Here is a 25,974-nt window from a genome sequence, read left to right on the forward strand (position 1 = left end):
TGGAGGTCACACAAAGAGCGACGTTCACATGTCGAAATTAAGGGAAGGACCAAAGTTTGAATTTGTTAAATAGTTATTGTACATTTCTTGTAGACACACAGCTCTTGGCATATAACAACTTTGTCAGAAATACATACAATACATGAAATACCATATGTATATATATGAAAAACTAAAAACTAATTGTCAGTCTGAGGAATATTTAAATTGTAATAATTTTATACATAGGCAGTTACTCTCAAAATTTAGACTTAGTGATCATTCCCTAGGCATTGAATTGGGAAGGCACAGAAACATTCCAAGAGCACACAGATTATGTAAAAAATGTGGAGTCCTAGATGACGAATTTCATTTCTTGTTGTATTGTGACATTAATATATCATTGCGTTCTATTTTTTCGGCTATTCTAAAACACAATGTACCACCATTTTAACATCTTGATGAATTTTAAAAAAAAAACACATTCTAAACCCCATTCCTGAACCTGTTTATCATATTAGAGTCTTCATTAAGCAGTCTTTAGAACTGAGGGGGTCAGACCCATGTCAGACAAGTTCATAATTGTGTTTTATACATAAATTTATAATTGAACTTTTAAAATATGTTCTATTATATAGTATTGTATTTCATTGTATTGCATTGTATTTGAAATGTATATTTGTTTGTGTGTATTGCTTGACCCTTATGGGTGTAATTTTGCAATAAAGATTATCATATAAATTTTGTATACTATTTTCTGGAAGGATTCCTACGCAACCTTAACTTGATATCTTGTCAGATGCAGGATCGTCATTATATTTGTTTTCTCAAATAAAATATATCATTTTAAAATGTATATGTTGCTGGGAGAAGTTTTAATTTAAACTGGGAAGGGACTCAGAATGAGTGGGACAAAAAAAATTAATAGATACCCCGTCACGATTATTACCTAGTATAATGTGCGTATAACCAGAGTCTGACCTAATGAACGTGTATGTAACGACAGGGCGCCCTAGCTCTATTATGTGGACAATCCTTTGACTGTTCAAGTGTCATCGACCCTTTAGAAAATTAGTGGACCTCATAGAGAGTATCAACATAAGTCAGATTACAGATATACAAGTAAATACCGACTAACCCTTCGTTTCAATTTTCCGTATTTGAAATTAGAATCTACATGTCCAATGCAAAGTTTATTTAGATTTTTTTTAAGTTTGAACTTTTATTCAAACAGTGTAAAGTCAACAAGTATTTTTTTCTTCGATTATTTATGATCATTGTATCCAATTCGTAACCACTCCGATAAGACGTTAAATAAATTAAATCCTTTTCATACAACTTTTCCAGATAAAATAAAATCACCTCTCATGACTAGACTCCTGGTACGATTTATCATACGTATTATATACATATTACACAACTTTTATATAAAATCATATTTTAACAATTTAATCATTTCTTTCCCCGTCAATACGGAATAGTAAATGACACATTCCAAAAAAAAAACTACACGCCCGATTTTTACGTATACCTGTTTTACCTGTGTGGACGATTCCAACGCGTACCTGTATTCTATTCATTTAGTAATTGTTAAACCGTGGTTTAATGGCTCCAATTCTTTGATCATTACAGAAGGTGTTCATAGGTTGTAGTTCAGGGATTAGTGCCAACCTGACCAACGCCCCGGCTACACACAATTTCGAAAGAGTCTAAAAGATATCAGAACGTCAAAGATGTATATTTCATTTTATTAGAATTGTCACATGTGTAGAGGAGATATTAATTAAGTCTATTACACTTTGTGAGTCGTAATCAACGAGGATTAATACATAACACCTGGAATATAATATACTTCTGGTACAACGAGGAAATAAAAAAATCTTCCTGTAGAAAGGGAAATTTATTTAAAAGAATTTAACAAATACCTGAGAATTTCAACATTTAAATTTGGATTCCACGTGTTTTTGAAACAGACATCATGTTTACATCAAAGATTCAATCAATATTTTGGACCGCTGTGATATTGATATTAATAATGGTTTTCACGGGTTCTGTTAAAGGTAAGTTAATGATAATTCAGTTTTATTGAGTTTTGACATTTATTCAATATATATTGTATTCCCAGTTAAATAGATTTCTATTTAAAACATAGGAATTTGTTTAATTTAAATATTCAAGCACTGGTCAGTTTCTATGCATGAGCGTGTGAGTACATGTTATATATACACGGTGCTAAGAGAAAAGTGATAACCACATCCTCACATCTATATGTGTAAAAAGAAGATATGAGGCATACATTTGTACAAAAATAAAAATGGGACGTGCATGCGAATGAGACAACAGCCCCACACCAATACATAGTAGCAGAAGACATCTAGGGGTCGATATACATTCTTAAGCTTAAAACGGGTGTCTATACGAGGTGTCTAGCTTTTAACCATCCGAAGTCTAGAGAAAGAGTGAATAGATTTAACAGAGCTTATCATAGACCGGTAATCAGCATTCAATGTTCATGACGTTAACGAAAGACATAGTTCAATGACAAGTGAACCATTTAACACTGAACCCGACACAAGGATACATTACATGTTCACATAAGTTACAGCAAAAATCTTAACTATAGTCTATAATATGGCTTAACTCCAAGCATATTGAATTATTTACAGCCTATCGTTTTTACTGTGGCCCATTCGATTGTCTCATGTCCAACATCGTACAGTGTCTCCTCCTCGTACTAATTATGCATGAAATGTTTGCCACTGGACGTTGATCAACCGCGGTATAGACGAACAGTCTAACCGATTATTTCCACCTAGACGTACTATGTTTCTAAAATGTTATAAGCATTATAAAGATCATCATTTAGATGTATAATTTCCTAATATAGAAGTAATAAACATTTCTCATTTGATCCTTACCAGTAGACGTATATATATTGACGAAGCTGACATTGGAATTCGTCGTATAAATATAATTGAAACTCAATTTTAATTTATTATATCGTTAAAATTTCATTTGTCTAAACTCGTTATGGCTTTTTACTTTCATCTGCAGACATGCAGTTCACTTCAAAGTCAGTTATTTATGGGTTCCTGTCAAGAATTGAGTTTTAATGCACAAAATGATTTTTCATTTAGTCTGTAAACTTTTAATGACGTCAACTTTGCATGTCTAACACCAATATATCGATTGCTAGACAACTGCACATTCAGTTAAAGCAGCATTTCAGTTGACCTTTATGAACTAAAATGTTTGGCTGATTTATTGATTGATTTTTTTCTCTACGTCCAGCAGAAAGTTTTTTCTCTACGTCCAGCAGAATTTTTTTCTAAACGTATAAGAACGAACAAAGCCTTTGACAAAACATTTGCATATTGTACATCATTGTGTCCTTCCAAAACTGATTACAAAAGACCTTATCCGCCGAAAAAAAAAGATGAAATAAATAAAATATAAGGGAAAGAAAAGACACCTATCATATATTCAGGATAAAGGGAAGAAATTGCAGGTTGATTTGCCCAGTGAACTAAAATAATACACGATTTTAAAAGTAGTCGGTTATTTTTTGGTGTTTGGATTATGGTTCAAATGGGACTCATATAAGTCAGCTGATATCAGTTAAAGTATTGTTTTTATTGATTTAGTTGTAAAGTGCATTCTTCATTTTCGTCAGAAACAGCCCTCAAATATTAAAAGTTACGTGATCTTCCTCGATTTTGGGGAATTATAAACTTTTCGTGAAGTAATAACTAGGCCAAGTACTTGTAGCTAGTTACCTGAAGAAAGCGGTCACGTTACATAACAAGAGAAATTAAACGTTGATTTAATCTGTCATTTCACCTTTACAAAGTATCAATTCGATCCGTTATTGAATAAAAATTTATTAAGAAAGCTTTTAGCAGATTTGTATATATCGATAATGGTTTTCACTAGTACTGGTGCCTTCGCAAATGACAAGCATGGTCACTCGAGCGTTTTATTGCATATACATTTTTTGTACATTAAGTACCTTAATAAACAAGCGAAACGAATTACGATATTGATATTGAGAAAATAGGAAAATCGGATACCAGCTAACTGTTGTGATTTTCCACCTGTGTAACTGTACTTCTATTTGTGACAAACTTACTGATTGAAGTTTATATGACAATAAACATTAGAATTTGAATTTATAATCTCAAACACTACATTATGTATTATTACTAAAAAAGTAAAAAAACTCGGAAGTATGGCGGGTATGTGTTTTATTGGGAATTGCATGGCATATGCACACTATCATTTTTCATAAGTATGGAGTCTGGATCACTGAAACACGGTAAAGGGCCTGGAACCCATAGTGTGGGGCCACTAGCTGAGAAATACTAACGGAAGTGTTCCATATGAATCCATACAGGTCCATTTGCTATTTCCTTTCTTCTTTTTTTTTTCGAAATTTGGCCATGAGGGGACACTTTGATTACCCACAAGGTCACCCCGTATTGCAATGCAAATCGTACAATATTCTAAATCAGCGTGTTAACAACAACAATAAAACTTAATTGAAAAAAAAAAGTTTTGAGACTTAAAATATTTTGACTTATGAATAAAAGTAAATTTGTTTAGAGTTTTGTGATAAAGTGGACACGCAATGTGTAATAATCACGAGAAAAGAATAAAACTAAATATAGCAATATAATAAAACGTGACAATAATTACTCTTATTTATTTTTACATTTGTCAATTGTCAAAGATAATTACAGATATTTGGGGTTCAAATAAGGAGACATAATTTTGTTATTTAAAGAGAAAACTGTAAAGATCTATGTAAGAATATTTTTTGTGGTGTATTAGCACCAAACATTAATTCTGACATTTTTGAAATCATTGCATAACCCTCGTTAACATTTATTTTATATCTATTCCTAGCTCTTACGTAATAGTCCCTCTCGTCAAAAGCCATTATTCTTTTGTTGTCAATACACATCAACTGTCCATGATCAGTGTATTGGCGGCATCGATTAGTTATATATTCATAATTTTATTAGCATACCAGACTAAACATGCACATAAATATTTTATGTCCATTATTTCAGTTTTATTCCTAAAAAAAATTATATTTGAACACAAAGTTTAATGTCCATCATTTTGTTACTTCTCTATGTAACATAAAATATAATTTGCGAAGACAAAAGTCATGTGCAGATTTAAGAGGCGGTTCCCTTCCCATTTATGGAGCTACAAGTTTTGTTTCATGCATAAACTGTTAGCAAGGGAATTCGACTCCGATTTCAATTATCGAGAATTGCCATGGAGTTTTCATGCATTGAAGAGTTGTCCCATTGGCACTTGAACCTCATCTTCCTATATATAAATTGGTTCTATCAGGGTACTTCAGCCTCCTGTATCCATAAAAAGTTAAAACTGACCGCCATGGTAGAGTGAAAGTGGCATTTAACACCAACAATATCCAATATTGATTCACGGAGGTGTACTATTGGTTATTCAAACTTTTTCGCCCAATGTAGTCACTGAGATGTAGGAATATGCACCAACTGTAACGGGGAAAAAAGAATGGAACATCATCATTTGTATAAAGCATGTCGCATATGCGTCAGAAATAAGAATAGAATAACGGACGGTATAATGATGCCATGGATGGCACTTTCAGCATATCTTTGATATGCTCCTCGTTACAAAATAGTTGTTTCGTTTTTTGTGAACATTTCTTTTATCTGATTCATCTAATTTTAAATGTCAAAATTTAAAGATATTCCACCCAAATAGCACTTACATATGTATCTAGACACATGTTGTTTTAATATCTAGAGTATTTGTTTCAAAAGGTCTTCCCTGGCCGAGAATTCTGCACTTAATAAACTTTTCAAATTTATTTTGAAGTTGACTTCTAGACCGTAAAAATTTAACATATAGTATGATTTACATACAATTACAATTTTAAAACAAGGTTATAAATATGTCCTTAAGTGAAAAGTGTATATAATGTATATTAAATTAGTCTGGATATGGAATATCTGTTTTGGTCTGCATGCTTAAATAACGGGATTATTGAAGTTTTAAACTTACGCAAAACTGACAGGATTTGAGCAATTTTTGCCGATTGCCTCTGAAATTCTAAATTGTAAGTGTTGATTATGTGTCGATCGCTGTTGAGTAAACAATTTAGACCACCCAGCCACCGAAACAACTCTAAATCTATATAGATATAAGTAGATGTGGTATGAGTGACAATGAGACACTTCGCCATCCAAGTCACAATGTATAAAAGTAATTTAATACGTTTTTAATGAACCTGAACCAAACCGATCCTGCCAATACAGCGAATAAAACATCAACAGTTACACTGTCTGTGCATGTTCTATTTTGTTCGTTCCCTGAAATATATTACAAAAATTACATATTTTACCTTGAGAAGATGGATGGCTTAATTTTTCTTTTTTTTTAATATTCATGTCTGAAGGTTTTAAGACATTTAAAAATAAATAAAAACAAATACTTTCTCTTGTCAATATTTTTAACGTTTTACAATTAATTCTCTAATGATGCCTTCTGAAGTAGTTCAGAAAGCCAACATGCAAGTTAATTTATAAGATTCGTGAATATTGGAAACAAAATGTATCTTGTCAGGAATTTAATATTTTTTCTTTTCTGTTTGGTGGAATTCTTGGACTATCTTAAAACAACAACGTCTAGAAATAGAATTAACATTTAGTTTCGGATCTGACTCAACCGACAGACAGATCAGTAAGGGGTCCTTCGCTAATAATAAGTCTAGAACAAAAGTATTGACAGCTTCACAGAACAGCTTTACACGGGGTTGCAAGTACCATAGGACATAATTACAGTTCAGCTGGACAGCAAGACACACGTCGCTGGTCTGTGAGTCATTACAGAGACGCATATACAACGCAATTAATAGCAGACTGAAATGAAAATATATTATTAGGTCAAGTTGACACAACAATGGCTTTAACAAATAAGATGTTTTAACCTGTCGATATGTTTTTTATTGACAAACGAGTCTGTTTAAGATTAAGCTTAAGATAAAAATTGCAACAAAAGTTTCTTTTTAAATTAGACAATGGTCCAACATTTAAATGTCGCGGAAGAAGATAAATGGATCTGTGTTCTGCTTAGCTAAGCATAAATCACTCATGGAAATACCTCAATTTTTTTTTAACTGTGTTAGATGTTTTACTCGTATAACACGTACATTGTACGTCTTAAAGGGAGAAAGCTATTAATAAACGTGGACAATTAATTTGTTTGAGTTAAAAAGCAGTCATTGTTTAACTTTGGACTATAAACTAATTAAAACTCGTACAATCCTGTTAGGTAAACCTCAAATACCACAAATCTTAAGCATTCTGTTCTTACTTCCGGTATGCAGCAGGCGGGGATATCAACTTCCGCTCCCTGCAGACGACAATCACACTTTTATAATACTTTTACCTTGTTGCACCTGTTTAACATTGTTTTGGACATCTCTTTTATGGCTAACGTGTCCTTATTACATGGGATTATGTGTCGTTTACAAAAATTTTACACATCTTCAACTGTGGTCTTTGATACATAAATCTTGTTAAGTATTTCGCAGCCTTGAAGAAAAAGATATCAGTGGCGGATTCAGGTCGGCAGATAGAAGGCGCAAGCCCTTACTCAACTCAGAAAGTTATAAAAATCTCTAATTTTCACTCATTGATTCAAGAGATGATGCCCTTCTTGAATAATTATCGAAACTATTTAGTATACAAGCCTCTGACTACCCCTCGAGCACAGTTAACTATTCAACTATTCTAGAGTTGGGTCCCTTTTGGTCATAAACATCCATACGCAAGTATTTTTACAACATATATAGATTCGAGCTAACCTAGGTGGAGGCAAATCCAGAAAAATGGCATTGAATGCACCAAATTTACAAAGTGTTCTGTTCATTTTATTTTACAAGACATTATGTAACCACTATAAACATTTTAGGCGTTAGGAAAATGACAAGGTTTGGTTAAGATTATGTAATGAAAAAAAGCGTTAACAATATCATAAACATTCAAATTTACATATTAACAAAGACATACATGTACAAGTATACATTGTTTATATTGTAAATCATTCATTTGTCTGTCACGATACTATTTTGTCATCTCTAAAGTGCGCATTTAGTTTGTTTGTCTCACTAGGCGTGCAGTGGCTATAATGTGTACTGAAACAGTTGTTTCACATGCACGGCTCTGCTGCATCAAAAAGTATATAATATTTCATATGTATGAATTTGATTTACTGTAAGAAAAACGGATGCAAAAATAAACTGCTGCTTGTAGGCAGCTCGTTGCCATTAGAAGGTCCAATCTACTTGGAAACTAAACTATACAGCTGAAGGACGCCTCCGGATGCGGGAATTTCTCGCTGCATTGAAGACCTGTTGGTGACCTTTTGCTGTTGTTTGTTCTATGGTCGGATTGTTGTCGCTTTGACACATTCCCAATTTCCATTCTCAATTTTATAATCAATGATTTTTCTAGCAAGATAATACACATCCTTGTTCTTGTATATTAATCGAATTACTAATTAAAAATTGAAAAGACATGATACACTAAGTTAAAAAAAGGATTGATTGTTTGACTTATTCGCCTGGTTGTTTAACGGGAAATATTGTATAAAAGTCAAAACTCTGTTCGGGGGAGGGGGAAACTGGCGGACATGACGGACAGGCCTCTAATCTCTCACAAAAAGTTTTTTTTCTGCCTTTTGTGGAATGTATTAGAACTTTGTGATATAATATGTTGAACATTAGGTCATATTTGTATTCCTCTGTCACTCTTATGGTAAAGTAAAAACGAATAATTTTCATTTCTTGTAAGATGTGGTATAGGTATGAATTCATGAATAAAAACATAAATGTTTCTTTGAATTTTCATATTTATGTATGCAAATTAATTCATGTTTTTGCTTTTTTATTCATTATGCAACTATCTGCTATATCGTTTGAATTAAATTAGTTTTAAACCAGAGCATACGATAAATGTGTACTTGTAATATCTTGTTTTAAATATTTACTAAAATTTAAAAGTTTCTCAGGGCAGGTTCATTCATTCCTCATTTTAATAGGTTTTGATAGTGAATTTTAATCGTCTTTGTAATGAATTGGACTAGTTTGGTCATGCTAAGTTAAGTAATATATTAATGGGGTCGGCTAAGTTAAGTAATGTATCAATGGGGTCGGCATATGGTATACATCTTTTCATTTACGACTAAATATTAGTTATTTACGTATAATTAATAATTTATAACAAATTATGACATAGTGATAACTTATTTTTTGCTATCTATGGAGTCAAATTGAATGCAGATATTGCAATATACTACGAATGAATATTTGGAATTAGGTGACCCCATTCACCATTTAATGTCTTCGGACAAAGAGTAAAATTAAATCAATTTTAGATATTTTTTCCTTAACAATTACATAAAGATGAATGAATTGCAAAATTAAAATTATTAGCCAAAGTAATTTATAGTTCATCAATCTTAGTTACGTGACAAACCACATACAAGTGTAATTCACTATTTTAAAATCATACTAGTAATGCATAGTGGGCAATATTTTAAAAGGGTTGTGAAAGAGAGACAAACTATACCAAAGTGACATTCAAACTCATAAGCCGAAAACAAACTGACAACGTCATGGCAAACACCAGTCAACAAGAAGACACAGAGCACAACTTAGAAAACTAAATAGTGATGATGACCCCACCCCAACCCCATAAACCGGGGGAGGGGATATCAGGTGCTTCGGAATGGTAAAGGTATTGGTAATCGGAGACCTGAACAATGAATATATTAACAAATGGGTGAAATAAAATTACCTGTAATGCATTAGATTTCAATACGGCATAACGTAGCAAAGTTAGCGTTTCGGAAGCACGAAATTTATCAGTGAATGAAATAAAATAATCTGTAATGCTTTAAATTCCGAAACAGCATTTCGTAACAAAGTGAGAGTACACATCGGAAGCACGAATTTAATCAGAAGGATAAAATAAAATGAACTGTAATGCTTAAGATTCCTAAACGACACAACGTAGCATAATTAGCGTTTCGGACGCACGAAATTTACCAATCGGTATCTTTCAATCATAGGTTAAATGCAAACTAAAAAGGTTTGGTTTTTTTTATATAACAAACAAGATACAGACATAAAGCATGTTTTTCTTTTGATTGCAGTGACAGGAACCCAATACACATAATTTAATCAAATATTTAGAAAAATAAAGAAATAAACAGGTAAAGGCAAATATAACATTTTAAGAGTTCAACTACAAATGCATGGTATGGGCTAGTTTTCAACTGTAATTTTTAGGAGGTCATGAAAGGTGAAGATGTATATTCAATTATTCACCTACATATTTATGAGGTCATGACAATTGATTCGTGTGGAACTTAGCCTTAAATTGTCCCCGTAATGGATTTGTTTTCTATTAATAAAGTGTTCAGTTTAATCGGATAGATAAATGTCAATCATAATATTGTAATGTATTTCGTAGCTAGCGGGCGAAGTCAGATACAATCATCAGAGGGATAGGTATCGAAAATCGTGTATTTGATTTAATCTACATTTAAATAGTATCATATAATAAATTGATATATTTGTATATTAATAACTTCATTCGTTTGACAAGTTATTGATGTTGAAGAGTCAATACACATACATAGAGTTTATGATTTTCTTATCCAGTTCATGCGTACTAGATAAGTCAAGACACATTTTCTTTTGATAATTTAAATTTATAAAAAGAAAATCTGCTTACAATACCTAATACTAATTTTGTATAAAATAATGAGTAGATAATCTCCCTTGCATGTTGCAACATATTAGGAATGCGCTGTGATCGATTTCAGCCCGAGGAAACACGAACATGAACATGATTGACTCAGTAACTTTTTAGTCACATGCATAACTAACTGATAAATCGATACGAGTTATGCATGTTTATTGCATATCATTTAATTAAATGCATGTTGACATGATCTTTGTAAAACAAATTGATTCATTATTTAAAATACAAGCGACTAAAATGATTTAAATACCTGGAGGAAGTGCAGTCTTATTTCTGGTTATGTAAAGGTTATTCTTGACATGAAATGACGACAAGTCTTAGTTCTTAATGCGGATTATTTTTTGAAAGATAATTAATATATAAATGGAATGTGCACTATTAAAGTGAGGTTGTCATTGCAAATAAAGTATTGTCGCTTATTATAACTTGCATAATTGAACCGGAACCGCAGATAAAAAAAACCTTGTACTGTTAACGTCAATGAAAATTAAAAATTAAGGGACTGTCGCTTACAATATTGACAACATTTATTGTTGAAGAAGACAGGAACCGCAGACACGGTTAACTGGTACAAATGTGTAATACTAAACAGCACAGCTAGTACGTGTACTTGTTAACTAGGATACCGTCTGCCATACATGTATTTAATTTCTTCCTCTGATTTCTTCGTTTGACTTGTTTAATGTTGGGGTATTTTATAGCGGACTATGCGGTATGGGTTTTTCTTATATCGAAGTTCGTATGGCAACCCATATTTGCATTAACCCGCTTCATTTATCGTGTTCTAAAGATGTCTCATTTGCAATCGTGCAATACCTCCTAATGTTATATACATTTGGCGAGGGACGCTTTTGTTTTTTTTATACGTACACATGCATGTAAGCAGGGTCTTTTATAACTATGGGACTTAAAAAAGTCTTAAAAACCTACTGTGTAAGTAAGTTTTTTTTCTTTATTTTGATCATGCATGAACTGAAAGAAAAGTAGGATTTACCCAAATTTGTAACGTTTTCGCCACTTTTTTACTGTCTCAAGTATAAAACTAACATTATGAATAATACCACGCACCAAGGGGTGGTTATCATGCATAAATAAAATAAATAAATAAATAAATAATCTTTATTTCAAGAGGATGATCCCATTGGTTAAAACTAATCTTCCTGAGAGTCCTCAAAATAATAATAACATATTTATAAGTACATAGAGTATTATAAAGTTATATTATACACAATATACAATTGTATTTAAATAATAATGAAAAAGCATATTAATTTGCACAATTGATGAAAAATTTGTAACATTTTGTTTTAAAAGATACAAGTGTATAATACTCATTTTTATTTCATTTGGGAAACTGTTCCATATATGAGAACCTGAATATGTAAACTACTTATTTGTGTAAAAATGTACGTGTAGTCATGGAACCTGAAATCTATCCAATATATCAAATAAAGATAATGTGTTTAGTATTTGTTTTCTTTTATATTATGTTTGTTTTGCCAATAAACCTCACTGTTGTTTGGGAGGACATGTCCAATTAAATTTAATAAAGATGTGTAGGGGTGCAAATTGTCATGTTTCTATGTGCTGAAGATTTCACACACGACATAAAACAGTTGATTAAGAGAAAGTGAAATAGATAATGCTGTCTGAATCTTTTGTGGGAACCACACTTCAAACAAAAATACCAACATATATATATATGGGCGGAAGTTAAGTGCACTTTGAGATGTAAAACAATTCAGGAGGAAGTGCGCATGTACAATGAGCACGATATTGCGATATTGAGACTGTCTTTGAACTACTTCGACCACTGACTCGACCATCGAATCCCGCTTAAAGAAATATTCATAACAAAATTGAAATTGATCAAAGAATTTACATGTATCACCCATGTCTTTCTAACAGGCTTTAAATATTGATTTTCAGTCTAACTCCTGCAGTTTAAATTATTTATTTAAACACACGATGTAATCTGCTTAGCAAATACAATACACATTATATATTACTTATAAGTTTGTTTTGTACTGTCAATACAGAAAATTTCTGATATAAATATTTGCACAAATCTGCAAAATTAAACAAACCACGTGACCCCGACAAATCAACATAGAAAACATTGTCTGATGAATCTAAAACCAGGATCACCAATATGTTTCCTAATGACCAAATAATGTTAATAACCGACAGGAAGTAAAGAAACAAAAGTGCTTTTTTGTCTTACTTCATTATCGCAAATCTTTTGAACCCTTTTTGTGCTAAATTTCATTTCTCTTTTTGTTTTCTGACTAGCTCGGTCTTCAGTACCCGTTTTAATTTGCTCATCTTTGGCCGTGGTACGGGCCATACCTGTCAATCCAATAAAAGGACAACTGATAGAGTCTGTGACTTGTGTTTCTTTTCTACTATCCAGTTTGAACAATAGAAAGGATGTAATAAAGTGAAGCAGTCAAACAGTTTTAGTACGTGACCGTATCGGCCCTCAATCAATAAACTATCAATATGTACTTGATGTTGTCAAGTCCCTATCAATATCGAATCCAGAAATAATGAAAGTACTGTTGATCTGCAATGACGACACGGTTTGTGAATCAACAATCCTTGATTCGTACTTGGTAAGGGCTTTTAGACAATAAGTGCGAATGGAAAAATGGTCATTCATTTGAATTTTCGCACCTGAAAAATAAATGGCAAGAAGTACTTCGACAAGTCTTGATAGCTATTGCAATAATACATGTTAATGATATTTCTGAATCAGATGTATACTTGTGTCGCATGTTGTTTGCATTTTTCAGTGGCAATTATAATATAAAAGTTGGTCTCTTTAAAGCTCTTTTCAGACAGAAACTTTCGTATGACTGGTATCTGAAAGCATTAGTATAATTTTGTTTCAATACCTTTTCTAATAATCTTATGCAAATAAGGTTAATTGGGCAGGTCAAGTTCATGGGTGTATGTTCTTTTCACATAATTTTACTATCTTTTCTGTACAATAAAATAATTGTCATTGTCTTCATAATTAGCATACATGTAGGAGTATTCATGTTTTAATAATTATGGGTTAATATATTATACCGATTGAGAGCTAGCATATGTCATTTGGTCTGTTTAAGAGTTGTCTCATTGGCAACATTTTTTTAATTTTTATATCGTTCTTCTATGTTCAAATGATTATTTTTTTTGTAACAAAAGAACAAAAATCCGAGGCCACCAATGGTCATCAAATCTTTAAATCTGAACTTCAGAAACTACGATCAATCTCAACACAAAGGACATACTAAATAGATCAGTATAGTTATTATTCGATGCTCTACGATAGTAGTTATAATTCTATGCTCTACGATGGCTACATTCGCGATTGGGAGTCTATCACGGGGAGGGACTAAATTATCCGGGATACACAAAGGTGTCTTTATAATCTACACGTGGATCTTCGTACAACCACTTATCGACGTTTTCATGAATTACGCCATTTTCGCCCAAACCACGATGTTTAATCACGATAAAGATGTTTAATGAAGCAAACACACACTCAAAATGTCCGCTGATGCAATACACAGTTTCTTTGATCTGAATTTACACAATCGTTTCGATTTAGAAATTTTAATTGAGAAGTTGAATTGGTTTAAAGTTCATATGACCCTTTGACCTTTCCTCTTTCAAATGCGTGTTCGTTTCTTTTGTTGGAATCTGTAAAATGGCAGTTTCAATTATCATTTCAATCTTTTTTGTCATTTCTTTGTTAACCAAAATGGAGTTAGTCACTCAATGTATGTGTGATCCTCAGGTGTGATCTCTTAATTCATGAATCAGTGCAGTTGCTTTATAGAAACTGCTGTGAACAAGTCTATCTTTAAACAGAAATACGTTTCATTGAAACAATATCTAAACAGTCTCCGCAGTCTTTTTAGTTAAATCTGAATCTTGCATCTTCTTTTATGATTGTTTTACAAGAGGTGTTAAAAGTGTTTAACCAATGTGGAGTAATTTCATACAGGAAATGCCTATGACCAATAATTTCGTATACTCTTCCTCTTCATAAGTACTCGTGTACCATTTGATATATATATATTTGCCATTACATTTGCGATTTTCCTTAGTTTGCGCAAGGCGTTTTTCACCATCCATAAATAACTACAAATTCCAATGACATAAAAACTGCAGTGCAATCATGTCAAAAACATTTGCAGTACATTATAATATCTAACCGTGGAATTGGACAAAAATGGAGAACAGAGCAAACCGACTTTTTATACCCATATACGTAAATAACAAAATGTTAATAAAACCTAAGATTTATAACAGTAACAAAACGTCTTAAGTATAAGCATTAAAGTGTCTACATTGACATCTTATTATATGGCTGGCTGTAACTGTACTTTATAATTTGACATGAGAAAGAGTCAGCGTGTATTCTATGAATGTAAATTAAGGTCGATGTACGAAAGGTTACCAAGCAACATTTTAATGTTTACTGTGTTAAATGATTGTGTCTAGACTTTGTGATTTTTTTGTTTTCAATATTCTTTAACTATCATACAATACGGTAATTGATTTGGGTTTTCGACTATCTTTGATTCGTGCAAAACTGATGTTTTTGATCCAACGAAATGAGTTTCGTACCTTAACATTAGCCAGATATCCTTGATAAATTTGTACACTTACAGATGCCCTAACATTTCAGAAATCATATCATAAAGATACACATTGGGAGTTGCACTGTTGGAGGGGAGATGAAGATCTTTAACCAAACATCGTCATAACAATGAACTGAACAATAGCATAATCTTGCTAAAAGTACCATTAAAAAAAACCGTTTAAATACCCGTCGCATGTGAACCTCTCCTTGATCCTTGTAAACTACCTTTTCATTGAGTGTAAGATCACTGGTTCGCCATTCATCCGTCTGGGATCGGCACAATAACTTTTTTAAATTTCACTTTAACGTGGGAAAATGTTTTGTAAATTTGAATAAAATTACCAAAATAGGTAATTAACTATGCAGATTCGACTATAACCTGTTATTTGTCTGTCAGAGAAGGTCGTAATGGTTCACTATAGAATTATTTAGAATGAGATACAACATGTACAGATTTGATGAGATAGAAAGGCTCCGGATGACTGTGTTGGAATGCCATTGTGGTTCGTCTTCCTTTAGAAAGAACTGAGCGTTAACTCGACTGATGGAAGCTCCTGTCCAGAAAAATACCAAACAACTGATAAAATCTATATGATAATAAATATCCTTCTGATCAGCGCTTTAAAAATTCATTATTTTATTTTTATACACATTTTATCAAAACGTAGTAGCTAAACACCTTATGAGTTACATTGTATAGTCTTGAGCTATCCGTGTATTGTTTTGTAGATTTGTTTGACATTTTGTCGTTTTTTATGTTTTGACCATACTGTTGTCATTTCTTGTCAATAAATAAGTTTTGAATTTTAACTTATTATCTTCCGCTTATTATGACCTTTTTGTTACTTCCTCTTAACATGATATCAAAATTCACACTGGATGTGATATCATTTGTGTTTGTTACTTTTTCACACTAATTATGAATAATTACTTGCTAACTATTTTTAATTGGGGTGTAGTTATCACATCTTGAGATACAAGACCACATAAATAGCATCGCTTTTGACCAACGCAGCTCTATCATATTTGATATTGCATTTATGTCGTTTTATGGACATTTCGAGCGTTTAGTGGCTACATATAAATACAAAGAATTTCAATATGATTGTTCGTAGTCTTGTATTTATATCTGATTATCTATGAATGACATGTTGGTAGTATTTTATGAAATATTTTTAAGAATTCTGCAAAACGCTGTGGTGGTATTAGATCTAGTCTTAGTAACACTATCGAAATCTAGCTACCACTGTTTTCCATGCAATCTTAATCTCGTATTTGCTTCAAAATTTATATTCAGACAAAAATTAGGTGGTAATTAGACAAGAGTAATATGTAATCAGACAAAAAGGTTAAAAGGTAATCATACATAAATTATATGGTAATTAACTAAAAACGGGATAGTAATAAGACAATACAAAAGTAATGCACGGACTATGCATGCAGGTTTTTTTTACATAGAAAATACTAAGATGAAGTATGGAACGTTTTCACTCAGATAATCTTAAACCAAATTACGCAAAAGTTAACAAATAAATACAAGTAATCTCATGGCTAGTCTGACATTTTTTGAGAGCAAAGACCATCCATCATTTGTTAACCTGTTGAAGTTTTAATAATCTACAAATATCCATCGATTTAACAATCTGTGATTTTTTACTTCAAATTAATTACGTTTCCATGACCTTACAAGGAAAATCAACTCTCAGCTATACCGCGTGTTTATCATTCATGACTTTTTTGATATTTAATCAATTCTACATTTTTACTGCACAATCCATCTTGATTTTAACACAACTTAAGACTATTGTGATGCGTCAACTACCGCTACAAGGGGAGACAAATAAGGGATTGCAGAATGATAAATGAATGAAATAATAAGCCGGATTTATATCTAATAAATTCGTTGTGTGACAAAGCATGTATTACATAGGAACATGCAATGGATTATGTTGTGATGAATGAAATATTTTGGGGTTATAATGTACATTTAAAGCATCAATTCCTGAATGTTGGCCTCGAGATATCAATTTGTTGACAAATTATTTAAGTACATGATGTTTTTGTGATTTTAAAATTGAAACTCATTAAAAAATATAGTAATGCAGACAATGTCATGTCTGGACCCTTTATACCTGACTAAAGACTGATAGAGGTTTGCTAATTACTGTAGGTCGTACAGTGACATATACTTGTTTAAATTTATTTTAATTAGACTATGGTACCTAGTTGTCTCATTTGCAATCACATCACACCTTAGTTTTGTATCTGTTATATTGCTGTTCTTCATCTCACAGTCAGCGTTTGTTATATTGCTACGAAGTTATGCGAACGATTTGTACCACGCAAATATTTATTCAATATGATGATTGTGTTCACATTTTTATGATGTTATTGTCTTATGACAAAACATCCCAAATTTCCATAATTGGAGGACATTTTTAGTTATGATCAGTCTGTAATGCGGTCGTGTAAAAATGTCATAAATGGGCGTTAATGAGTTGTTACTTATTTTACTATCTATATTAATGTATTAATGTGCCTATCGGTGAATATATAATTATCTATGAATAACTAATTTTTTGAAATCCTAGCATTTTTTCTATAGATGTTAACGAAGGTCAAGGGAATTCGTGCAATGTTAAGAAAGAAAAACTTAAGACATAGTTATTTTCGTATTGTTTCGCTCCCACCCAACATGTACATCACCCGTGCTTTTGATGTAAGAAATCGATAGTTTAGAAAAAGTCACGTTTACTTAGTGGAAACCAAGCGTTTTACAGAAATTGCAAGATACTTGAATTTGAAATAAAGTCGCTAAATAGTCGCTAATCTACCACAATTGTCTTTGGGTTCGTGATATTCAATCTTTAGATTACTGTGTATTGTTTTGTCTTTCAGTATACGTAGTGTTTCTTTTCTGCCAACATTACTGGGTTTTTTTGTTCGGCTTTTATGTACTATTGTTAATCTTTCAGTCGTTCTTTTTTCTTTTTGGACATGGTGGTGTCTGTTTTATTATTTCAAATTTTGGTTTTTGATTGCATCCTTGGTTTCTTCTGCCACCGTTTTTAGATATTTGTGTGTACCGGGGTAATTATCCCCTGCGCGTGTGTATTGTCATACAGTTATTTTATTTGTGATTTATTCAGTAAACAATTGACCAGTAAATGTAGCAAATGATTATATTAGCGCCTTAATAGACATATTTGTCATTAAATACACCTCCGGCCCATGTTGTCTTAATTATACCTATTAATTTGTCAGCGTATAAATGTTTGTATACCAATATCCATCTGCCTGTCATTGTTTATTTACTTGTCAGAAAAAAACAAATATGGACAAATCTATGTCCAGTTTATATAGATGGAGATATGAATTAAAATACTGGCCCGCTTACACGTAATTGCATGTACGCGAAGCTGAGCACATGCGCTGTATTTTAAATCAGATTAAGTGGGACTATAGGTATATTACTGTTCTTTCAAAGGTTCATGCATCTGTATGGTCAAGACAAGTAACAAGACTAAAAACTACATTATACTTTATGAGTTCAAAGTTATTCAAGAACAAGAACGCATGTTGTGATTATTTGTAGAGTTGTCAAATTAGTCTCATACATTCATATTTCACACGATATTTATATCTAAAGTCAAATTATAAAGCAAAGTTTCAACACATATATTTGAAGAGCTTAGATTACAATTTTTAAATTGACTTTGGTATTCTTTGTTTTAAATCCTTTACTATTGATAAAAGATATGAACTTTAGACGTAAACAACAGTCGGTATTTAACCTAAATAAATAACCTAATATGGTCTTATTCCGGATTATTTGAGTTGCTCATTCCCACCGCGTTTTTTATTTTTGAAATGTTAAAACTTCGGAATAAAACATTGTGTTGACATAAAAATATTAATGATAGTGGGAGACAGATTTGCAATTAAAATGTAAATTAGACATTTATATTGATATTTTACACAAATGCAAGAGATTCGTTCTCAGATTGTTCAAATTTCTGCGGTTTGAAAATGTTTAAGATGAATGCATGAATAAAGACACTTCATATCTAAATTAAATCCGACAGGAAATGCAAAGATTCATTTAAAATAAGTATCCATAAATGTATTTCTAACGTTTGATCATGCAGAATGCGGTGACATTTTTATTTTCAAATAACCAAATATTTTAGTTAATTTTTAGGTTCATTGATTATAGATCGCGTGGTTTAACACAGTAATTTAATAAAGAAATAAATCACAAAGCCGTCGCATGTTTAACTTATATAATACTTACTAGTCAAATGAACAGGTAGGTATATATTAGGAAGAAAATGAATAATATACAATTAACATACGACCGTTTGAATCAAGTTGCTTTCGGAGCACCTAGGATCACCTCTGGTTTTTGGTGGGGTTCGTGTTTCCTCGGTATGTTGTTTCATAGTTTTATTTTACATGCTGGTGTTTGTCTTTCAGTTGTTTTTCGTTTTTTTGCATGGCGTTATCAGTTTGTTTTCGAGTCTTTTTTTTAAAGTGTAAGTTTTTGTGTATTTGTGTATAGTATTTTGTAGTCTGTTGTATGTATTTTCTTTATTTTGTGTTTTGTCCTCATATCCATTCACCCTGGAGTATGGATTACTCTTTGAAATTTAGAACTACTGGAGAAATACTCGGCTGTCTGAGCAATCCGATCCTACTGGCAACTTAGACGTGCATATTGAATCTTTTGAAGCCATATTCTCGCTTTTTTTTTAATCATTCTTTCCCGTATTAAATCTTGTGAAGCCATTTTCTGGCTTAATTTTCATTATATCATTCTTTCCCTTTTCAATGAATGCCAACAATTAACAAAAAGAAGAAGAACAAATAACTCGAATTTCCTTTTAAAATTGATAGAGTTTACTGTATTTTTCTGTCCATTAAAAGGTCAGCTACACCCGGAAACGTTTGTTGCGACAGGTTCTCAGTAAATGAAAAGGCCACTAATACTGATACAATCAATTTTTATCTGTCCCAATGAGTCGCTAAGTCAAGTTCAATTTACAAATATTTATTATTGTATAAAGTTACATATTTGGACATAAATTTGAATGAAATTTAAATCGAACATATAGAGCCTATTCAACTTGTAAAATTTAAACTCGGTCACTTAAGCATCTAGGTAAGCCACAACTATGAACTAAAAAGTAATAATACGTGTCACTCCGATAGATAAAAGTCTTTTAAAATGATTCCATTGAAGACTTTATTTTCTTTCCTGAATTTTTCAAATAACTTTGTGGTTTAAACGCACCTTTAAATTCAGTCATCGAGTAGTTCAATTAAATGTAAAATTCAATCAATATTTTTATATCTATTTAAGTCGCGCCTCACCTATCTATAAGGAGATATTTAACAGTAGCTAGTTGTTTCATAAGTGTCCTCTAGAAGTCGTAGAATGACAATATTTACTGTTAAAATGTTTAAATCATTAAAGTAAACTTAAGCGTGTAATAAATTTTGTAATATATATGCAATTAATATGCCATCAGTTTACGCCACCACGTGTGTGACGTATCTCATTGGCATTTGACCTTATAAATGTTTAAAAGTGAAGCCTGTCATTCTTAAAAGGGACATGGCGATTTATCATAGTAGGAGAGCAAGATTTCCTTGTGAGAAAATAGCTTGCGCTTATCAAGTAACCACATAAACTTTTATAACAGAAAAAATAGCTGCTTTTTAGAATTAAATAAGAATAGATACATTAAAATTATATAGTGGATGTCCTGTAGTAAATTGGAAAAGGGAGGAAAGTAAATTAGGGAGCATTATAAATATTGTTACTAGACTGTATGGTTATTCAGAGAGTTTAGACGAACTGGACGCGAAGATTGGTTTCTGTAAGATAGTTCAGACTACGTTGTAATTGATTATACATACCATTGTCGGGCTACTCTAATAAAGGAGAGATTTTCACCAACTATTTTTGAATGAAAATCATATTCATAAACCATCTGATGGAAACATGATTTATAATATGATTCTTTGCTTAAAATTTTTACACGTAACTAATCTAAATGGGTCCCAAAATTTTGTTATGCCACAAGATTAACGTATAAATTTTAGAAAAGATCACGGGTTCTGTCGGGGTAAATCAATATCCGGATGAATGCGTATGAGAGGTTTTAAATCCTTATAACAAGGCCTACATTTCAGTAAGTCTTATACATGTAACAATATGATTTATAATATTAAACTACTTATCCTTTGACCCACATATCTCATAAAATGTACGTGTATATGCCAACGGTATAGGCTGGCCTCAAATTAAAGTTTGAGATCTTTGTCTATGTTGGAAATGCATGTACACACTTAAATAAAGCCTTTCAGCTCTCTGAAAATCATAACACCTGCTACAATGCAAAACATTGATCTACACAGTAATGTATATGTATGTGCGTGTCAAACGGTTTAGGATGTTTTACATTTAAACTTTCAGATTGTAAGAAGTTATTAAAGGTACCAGGATTATAATTTAGTACGCCAGACGCGCGATACATGTAACAATAGATCTAATTTATAGGACATCTCTACTTTTTGAAATTTATAACACCTGGTAAAAAAATCTAGACACTGTAATTTATAAGTACAAACTGACTCATGTTTGAATGACTATCTTTTTCACACAACTGAAGAGTACAGTCTACAGCAACGAGCAAAACCAATACCGTCAAGGCTCCTTGTTGTGAGCCTTGTTGAAGACCTTACTTTGACCTAGTATGATGGTTTACTGTTACAAACCAATACCGTCAAGGCTCCTTGTTGGAGACCTTACTTTGACCTAGTATGATGGTTTACTGTTACAAACCAATACCGTCAAGGCTCCTTGTTGGAGACCTTACTTTGACCTAGTATGATGGTTTACTGTTACAAACCAATACCGTCAAGACTCTTTGTTGAAGACCTTACTTTGACCTAGTATGATGGTTTACTGTTACAAACCAATACCGTCAAGGCTCCTTGTTGGAGACCTTACTTTGACCTAGTATGATGGTTTACTGTTACAAACCAATACCGTTAAGACTCTTTGTTGAAGACCTTACTTTGACCTAGTATGATGGTTTACTGTTACAAACCAATACCGTCAAGACTCTTTGTTGAAGACCTTACTTTGACCTAGTATGATGGTTTACTGTTACAAACCAATACCGTCAAGGCTCCTTGTTGAAGACCTTACTTTGACCTAGTATGATGGTTTACTGTTACAAACCAATACCGTCAAGGCTCCTTGTTGAAGACCTTACTTTGACCTAGTATGATGGTTTACTGTTACAAACTAATACCGTCAAGGCTCCTTGTTGAAGACCTTACTTTGGCCTAGTATGATGGTTTACTGTTACAAATTGGGACTTGGATGGAGAGTAGTTCCATTTGCACTTATACCACATCTTCTTATATCTATTGTCAGCGCTCAGCACTCTGATTATCTTGAGATAGCGCAGAAATGGACAAACCTTAAAAATCATTACGGAGGGCTGAGCAGTGTGAGAAGAAACACCTTAACAAAATGACAAAAAAAGCACAAAATAACGATCTAATTTGTGGGTTGTCACAATTAAAATGATGATAATGGAGGATTTTTCAAACATGATTTCAAAATGTTTCATAGATTATTTGGGGTGTTCAATTCTCGTAATAAAGAAACATGCGTGAGTGTTGCAAAAAATGAAGTCAGGTATAAATATTGACGATTATTTAAACTTTAATAATTGAAATTCCGTTTGTGTAAAAATAATACTTAAAGAGGATTAGCTGTCACAATTTATTTTAAAATGCTAAATAAGGATATAAAATGTTTTCCCATATATTAAATAAATTGAATAGCTGCTCATAACAAGTTATATTTAAAGTTGCACAAGTTCTATGCATGTTGAACACGTATACTAGTATATGGATAAGTACCGGTATCAGAGCTGATTCATATCATTTCTTTCAGGAATTAGTAAAATGATATTCAAAAAGAGAAAGTATTAGAATGACTAATAAACCAGCGATTGCTTTGTAATAGGTTTAGGGCGGGACAGTCTTAGTAAGTAGCTTTTATACCATTTGTATAATGGTCATTTAACAACAAGGATAGTTCCCCAATAGTCTATCGAGCTCACCTTATCTATAAGGAGCCGCCTTGAGGTCAATCAAGCTCACATTAGCTGTAATGAGCCACTTTGAGGACAATCAAGCTCACCTTAGCTGAAAGAGCCACGTTGGGGTCAATCAAGATTACCTTAGCTGTAACGAGTCATCTTAAGAACAATCAAGCTCACATTAGCTGTAAGGAGCCACCTTGAGATCAATCAAGCTCACCTTAGCTGTAAGGAGCTACCTTGAGATCAATCAAGCTCATCTTAGCTGTAAGGAGCTTACTTGAAATCAACCAAGCTCACCTTGGCTGTAAGGAGCCACCTTGAGGTCAATCAAGCTCATCTTAGCTGTAAGCAGCCACCTTGAAGTCATCCAAGCTTCCGTCAGCTGTAAGGAGCCACCTTGAGGTCAATTAAGCTCACATTAGCTATAAGGAGCCACCTTAAAGTCAATCAAGCTCACCTTAGCTGTAAGGAGCCACCTTGAGGTCATTCAAGCTCACATTAGCTGTAAATTGTTATGCACCACCTTGAGGTCATCCAATCTCACATTAGCAGTAGTGAGCCACCTTAGGTTCAGTCAAGGTCACCATGTTAACTGTAAGGAGCCACCTTAAGGTCATTCAAGCTCATCTTAGCTGTACAAATGTACCTGTGTTGAAGTGCTGATTCCTTTGAAGATTTGTATTCGGCTCATTTCAAAATGATAGAATCAAAGTCACCATTAAACAATATAAGACAGTTTAAATTGTCAGAACATCATAGAGTCGGTAAAACCTGTCATATCAAACATGTCCTTGGTGGGAATTAAGAGTCACCTTTACAAAAAGTAAAGTATTTGACTACAGTTATTAAGTACAGATACATTTGTAGCGAACTTTTACATTCTCTATTTCAAAATAAGCATGTGATTTATTTAATAGCTGATAACTCTTGGTTGATGGTATATGTAGTTAAATTCGATACTATTCCGTGACATTTCTTACATTGATATTAAGTGTTACTGTAATTCGAAAATAATTAAACCCAGTTATACAAAAATTATTCAAAAAGAAATCTAGTACTTAATACTAAGATGTTTTTGAAAATGATCTCAAATCGATTTATTGTGATGTTGGACAAAACAAAGCAAATCTAACAATTAATCAATCAATAAAACCATTTCAACATGACAATAAAAATAACTTCACCATTCTTATTAACAGTATTCGCTTTAGCCCCTTGATATCTCCCCTCTCTTTTTTAATAGTTTTAGTCCCTAAAATCAGACGTCATGCAGCAGACAGTAGAATAAAGGAGGAAATGTATACTAGTATATCATATCAATAAATCTAGTGACTACGTTCATCCTTCCTTCAGAACTGCAGCATCTTCCGTTCGAAACAGTATCCTCTTTCTTTCGGAACTGCATCTTCCTACTTTCAGAACTGCTACTCATCCTTTCGGAACAGCAGTATCTCCTTATTGGACAGTTTACATTTTATTGCCTAAATTGATGTAAGAATGAGACAAATTTATGTGTTGCAACAATATTTATTTAATGCTATTTGATGAAAAAAAAATGTGTTGTTTTAGTATTGAAACGTGATCATCTGGCTTGAGGTTACCTTTATACTTAGTCTGTAGGTTATAGGTAATTTGGGGATACCAAAGTGTGGGTTTATTGTCATAGTTTAGTCTGCTTGTGTTTATTGTCATAGAGTAGTCTTCATGTTACAAGTATTTGAGGATACTAAAGTGTGGTTTTATTGTCATAAAACAGTCTGCATGTTATAGGTAATTTGAGGATACCAAAGTGTGGGTTTATTGTCAGTGTACACACGGGTAATTGGTCTGTATTATCACCACTTTACTGTGACATTAAATACCTGCGACTGATTTAAGCATTACAATGCGATAATTGTATGGGGAAATCAGATACTATATTGAACATACCTTACATTATTTCTTTATTATCGGTTTATTTACTTATATATCTACTTATTTGTAAATGTGTTATTTGGTATAAGCATTTCTAGCTTGTATTTAAAAGTCGTTCCGTATGACCTTTTTCTGTGTATTCTTGCGAGTAGAAGTCCGACCCCGTTGTCCTTTCTCGTATAATTTTGAGGCTGTAATGTTACATATTTTTTAGTCATGTTCGTGGTTCATGTCATATGGGATTATAATCGCCCACTACTATTTTTCAAATAATGAAGTAGTATAATAGCACTGTTGGTGGAGTTCAAATGTTGTTATAGGGAAGTTATATGTCCTCTTTCGTTATTTCTTTATTATCTGTCCCATTTACTTATAAACATGTCTTTTTTTCTTTTCTTTTTTTTTTTTTTGGGGGGGGGGGGGTAAATGTGTTGTTTGGTATAGGAATTTCATTCTTGTTCTTAAGATACACGATGAAAGA

At 32.4% G+C, this 25,974-nt stretch overlaps 1 protein-coding gene across 3 annotated transcripts in view; it reads left to right on the top strand.

The window, feature by feature from the left end:
• Nucleotides 1–1,554: 1,554 nt before the first annotated feature.
• LOC143051790 (uncharacterized) overlaps nt 1,555–25,974 on the top strand; it is a 49,993-nt gene continuing 25,573 nt past the window's right edge. For 2 of the 3 annotated variants that reach the window (XM_076224726.1, XM_076224727.1), the window contains exon 1: nt 1,556–2,039. In XM_076224726.1, the coding sequence (XP_076080841.1) occupies nt 1,958–2,039 (82 nt within the window). In that variant the 5' untranslated portion in view covers nt 1,556–1,957. Of the gene's footprint in view, nt 2,040–25,974 lie in introns of all 3 variants that reach the window. The other variant, XM_076224728.1, reaches the window with a different exon arrangement.

The sequence above is a fragment of the Mytilus galloprovincialis genome, chromosome 11 (genome assembly GCF_965363235.1).
Source record: "Mytilus galloprovincialis chromosome 11, xbMytGall1.hap1.1, whole genome shotgun sequence".
Classification (NCBI taxonomy): Eukaryota; Metazoa; Mollusca; class Bivalvia; order Mytilida; family Mytilidae; genus Mytilus; species Mytilus galloprovincialis.